At 42.6% G+C, this 3,835-nt stretch overlaps 1 protein-coding gene across 1 annotated transcript; it reads right to left on the minus strand.

Moving 5' to 3' along the window:
• Positions 1–1,974: 1,974 nt before the first annotated feature.
• Positions 1,975–3,410, minus strand: LOC109773244 (membrane protein PM19L). The gene is made up of 4 exons (XM_020331946.4): positions 3,019–3,410; positions 2,708–2,927; positions 2,577–2,622; positions 1,975–2,489 (listed from the first exon to the last, which is right to left on the minus strand). The coding sequence occupies exons 1-4, from the start codon at positions 3,140–3,142 to the stop codon at positions 2,370–2,372; spliced, it is 510 nt and encodes a 169-aa protein (XP_020187535.1). The 5' UTR covers positions 3,143–3,410; the 3' UTR covers positions 1,975–2,369.
• Positions 3,411–3,835: the final 425 nt, after the last annotated feature.

Here is a 3,835-nt window from a genome sequence, read left to right on the forward strand (position 1 = left end):
CGTAAGGGGTTAAGACAAGGGGGGTCCTTGTCCCCTCTAATTTTGACCTAACAGTTGATGCTTTGTCCATGCTCTTGCACAAAGCCAGATTTAATGGCCTAATTGAAGGTGTACTTGAAGAGAACATTGATAATGGGTGAATATACAACAATATGCTGATGGCACCATTTTTCTCATGCAAGATGACCATGATAGTGCTCACAATTTTAAGTTTGTGTTTTTTTTCTTTTTGAACAAATGTCTGGTTTGAAAATCAACTTTCATAAGAGTGAGTTTTTTTCTTTTTGGGGATGTTATCAATAAAGCAGATATCTCTACCAAAAAATTACTTGGCATATATGGTCTCTTTCTATGAGATATTTGGGATTACCTGTAGATGAAAAGAGAACTAGAAATAAAATTGGAACTTCCTAAGGATAAAATGGAGAAAAAAAATATAGTAACTGACAAGGGAGACTACTTGCCAGTGTTGGTAGAGTCACTTTAATCAAGTTTTCTCTTACTGTAATTCCATATTTTATGATGTCTTTCTCTGGTTTACCACTTGGAGTGAATAAGAGAATGAACTTGTTTGGAGCTAGGTTGTTACGGTTGGAAGATGCTGATAAGAAAGAAACCCATTTAGTAAAATGGTATGAGGTCTGTAGACCTAATGATTTGTGAGGGTTAGGAACTCAAAACTTAGCTTTGGTGAATAAAGTCCTTTTATGTAAATGGTGGTGGAAACTTTTCAATACTTAGGGCATGTGGCAAGATATTATTCATAATAAATATCAGAGAGGAAAATGTATTTCTAGGATCAAATCTAACCAAGGTGATTAACAATTCTGTACTAAGATTTTAAAACACAAAGATCATTTTTCCCTCTTTATGTAAATTTAAAATTTGTAATGGAAAAAATGTGAGATTTTGGGAAGATTGATGGATTGGCGATAAACCTCTTAAAACCAATTTCCGAAGATTATATAATTCATTCTTTGATAAAAATAAATCTATGGATGAAATTCTTTGCAGAAGCCTTGATCAAGTTTAGTTTGGAAGGACCTTGTATGGAGACTCCTTAGATCTATGGAATCAGAAGTTTGTGTTGATGTGGTATTGACCGACCAAAAATTATTTCATTAGGTGGACACTAACTACAAATGATGCCTACTCTGTTAAGTCTTGTCATAGGCTTATGACTGAAAATGGGATTAAATACCGGCAGAACTTTTTGTAGAAAGTTAAGATGCCACCTAGAATGATAGTGTTTATGTGGTTGGTTCTTAGATCAATATTTTAAGGAAAGATAATTTGGCTAGAAGATGATGGATTAGTGATAGGAAATGCTCTTATTGTGGAAAAGACGAATCTATCAATCACTTGTTCCTTAAGTGTTTTGTTTCAAAATTGCTTTAATTATGAAATGTGCTAATTTACATGATATATGTGGCAATGTTCATGATGTGTTTAATCTTTGGATACTGAGGTTTAATAAATTGAAAAAAAAACTGGTTATGGTTGGTGTATCTGCTATTTTTTGGACTATATGGAAATTGGGAAATAGTACCATTTTTTATAATAACAAGGTAACTGACCCTTATAACTGTGTCAATCTGATTATTATGTGGCTACATGATTGGAATATTTTGCAGATAAACCCCAAAAGACAAGGAACAATGAAGTGAGGCATAAGAATGGTTGAGCTGATTGCCAATGAAGTCTTTAAGGCAACACATGGATGGAGATTCAGGACTAACAGAATCATGGTTGGATGATTTGCAGAGAAAAAATTGGGGGCTTTGGCTTGTGGACTCTGAGAAAGGTGGGTTTGGAGTCTGTTGGCTTGTGAGGTATCGGTAGTTTGTCGATTTATCCCTTTGTGGTCTTTGGGGGTTGATGGGTGTTTCTCATCTTGCTCCTTTAGGACAGCTTACTTCACAGGGACTGATTTGTAATTTATTCGTTTTTTCAGGGTTGCCTTGTATTGCTGTTTGCTGGTTAATAGGTCTGAGGTTATCTTCGGAAAATAAAAAAGATCATGCGTCGTTGTTTTCATTTATTTTCTGCTTGTTTTGGTAGCTGTAACATCATTGTGATTTCTCTTAATAGAAATCGGAGTAGTAGCTCTCTTTATAAAGAAAACACGTATGTATTGTGACGACGATTTGTTGCACGTCCTAACAAATCAGATTTTCCAGATGCTTGAATTCATCAATCAATAAATCCAAAGGCCAGAGGAACACACAAGTTTATTACTACAACGCCAACCCGCATTTCACCAATCCCACTCAAAGAATCATCACATCAAACGAAAAGCACAAGGACAACAAAGCAAACTTTCTCCGGCGGCTCTGCTCCTTCTCAGGCGTACGTATCCTCCGACCCGATCAGCGGCCCAAGGCGTTGTGTCGTTCCACCTGGACGGGCCCGTGACCGCCCGCCTTGATCGTGAGGATGTAGACGAGCTGCGTCAGTGACAGGACGATCGTGAACGCCTCCATGGTCCCCTGCCAACCCAGAGCGCCTTGATCAGTTCACCGACCATATGCACCGGACGAAGTACAGGGCGAGGACAAAAGCGGGAGGAATCTTACCAGCTTCGCGTTTCTTCGGTCGAAACTGATCTCCTGGCAAGCCAGCCTGCAGCAATTTATCAATAATAAGGTTCAGCATAAAGTTTGTCAGACTAAACGAGTTGTGTAATTCGAGAAACGCGCGTGCTTACCCCATGGCTAGGACGGTGAGCGCCCAGGCGAGCAGACCGAGCGACGCCGCGGGCTGCAGGCTGCTGTAGTTCCAGAAGCGGACGTGAGTGAAGCCGACGATGCAGGAGGCCGCGCCGACGACGCCGGCGAGCAGCGCGAACACCACGAAGAAGCCGGTGGCCCAGTTCCCGATGGGGAAGAATATCGGGTGGAAATGCGCCGGGAGACGCAGCTCGGGCCCTGCAGGCAATCACAAATCAGCAACTGGGCGGGCTCTAGCTCTGTTACTACGGCTTTGAGGTTCCGGGCGAGCAGCACAGCAGAGCAGTACCTATGATGAAGCCGCGGTCGATGGCCAAGTTGACCGCCCACCCGCCGATGATGGCGATGATGAGGTACATGCACAAGTTGAGCATCAGCAGGAAGAGGGCCACGGGCTTCAAGTTGTCGACCATTTTCGCCGGACGTACGTGCTGCACTTCCGCAGAATACCGCCACTCGGGTTATTTACAGGAGCTCTCTGTCGCTGATGGTCTGACGATTGAGGCAGTAAATACTGGGATGGAATGCCTGACGCGCGCTTTCAGAAACTGGACGGCTTCGGCGCTTCGCGGTTTATATACATGAACGAATGCATATGCATGTGGCGCGGGGCAGTGCATGCAGCTGGGATTTGTTCGTTGCTTGCCGCCCTCGCCGGAGCCCGGAGGAAGAACAACTCCGGGTGGCTGTCAGTTAAAGAGTGGGACTTGCAGACGAAGGAAAGGAGCCGAGCGATGGAGGATTTCGTGCTGCTGCAGTCATGTCCCGTGGTGCCTCTCCCTACGGCTAGGTATGTGTACAACTTACGCATACGTGCCCGTCGCCGTCCTATATGTGTAGTTCGTCGATGCCAATGTAGAGTAACTTTCTAGGTTTTTTTTTTTTTGACGAATATAATGTAACTTTCTACTGATTCGTTTCCTTCGCACGGGGCAATAAGCTACTACTAGAAGCAAACCTTTTTTTAGGGATACTAGAAGCAAACCTGATATGTCGATGGACAAATGATGGAGCGGTGGAGGTTTATTTGATTTTTGGAGATATGGAAGATAAGCGAATCATTATTTTCTTAAATTTTGTAGTGTTGAGTATAAGGATTACTAGGG

This window comes from Aegilops tauschii, chromosome 3 (genome assembly GCF_002575655.3).
Source record: "Aegilops tauschii subsp. strangulata cultivar AL8/78 chromosome 3, Aet v6.0, whole genome shotgun sequence".
In the NCBI taxonomy this organism is placed as follows: domain Eukaryota; kingdom Viridiplantae; phylum Streptophyta; class Magnoliopsida; order Poales; family Poaceae; genus Aegilops; species Aegilops tauschii.

What these genes read in the sequence shown, in the direction of transcription:
- LOC109773244 (XM_020331946.4), bottom strand. Translation starts at nt 3,142, where the DNA reads ATGGTCGACAACTTGAAGCCCGTGGCCCTCTTCCTGCTGATGCTCAAC. An exon ending in CGACCGCGGCTTCATCATAG is followed by an intron (nt 2,928 to 3,018) that starts GTACTGCTCTGC and finishes GATTGCCTGCAG; the next exon opens with GGCCCGAGCTGCGTCTCCCG. An exon ending in ACCGAAGAAACGCGAAGCTG is followed by an intron (nt 2,490 to 2,576) that starts GTAAGATTCCTC and finishes CTGGGTTGGCAG; the next exon opens with GGGACCATGGAGGCGTTCAC.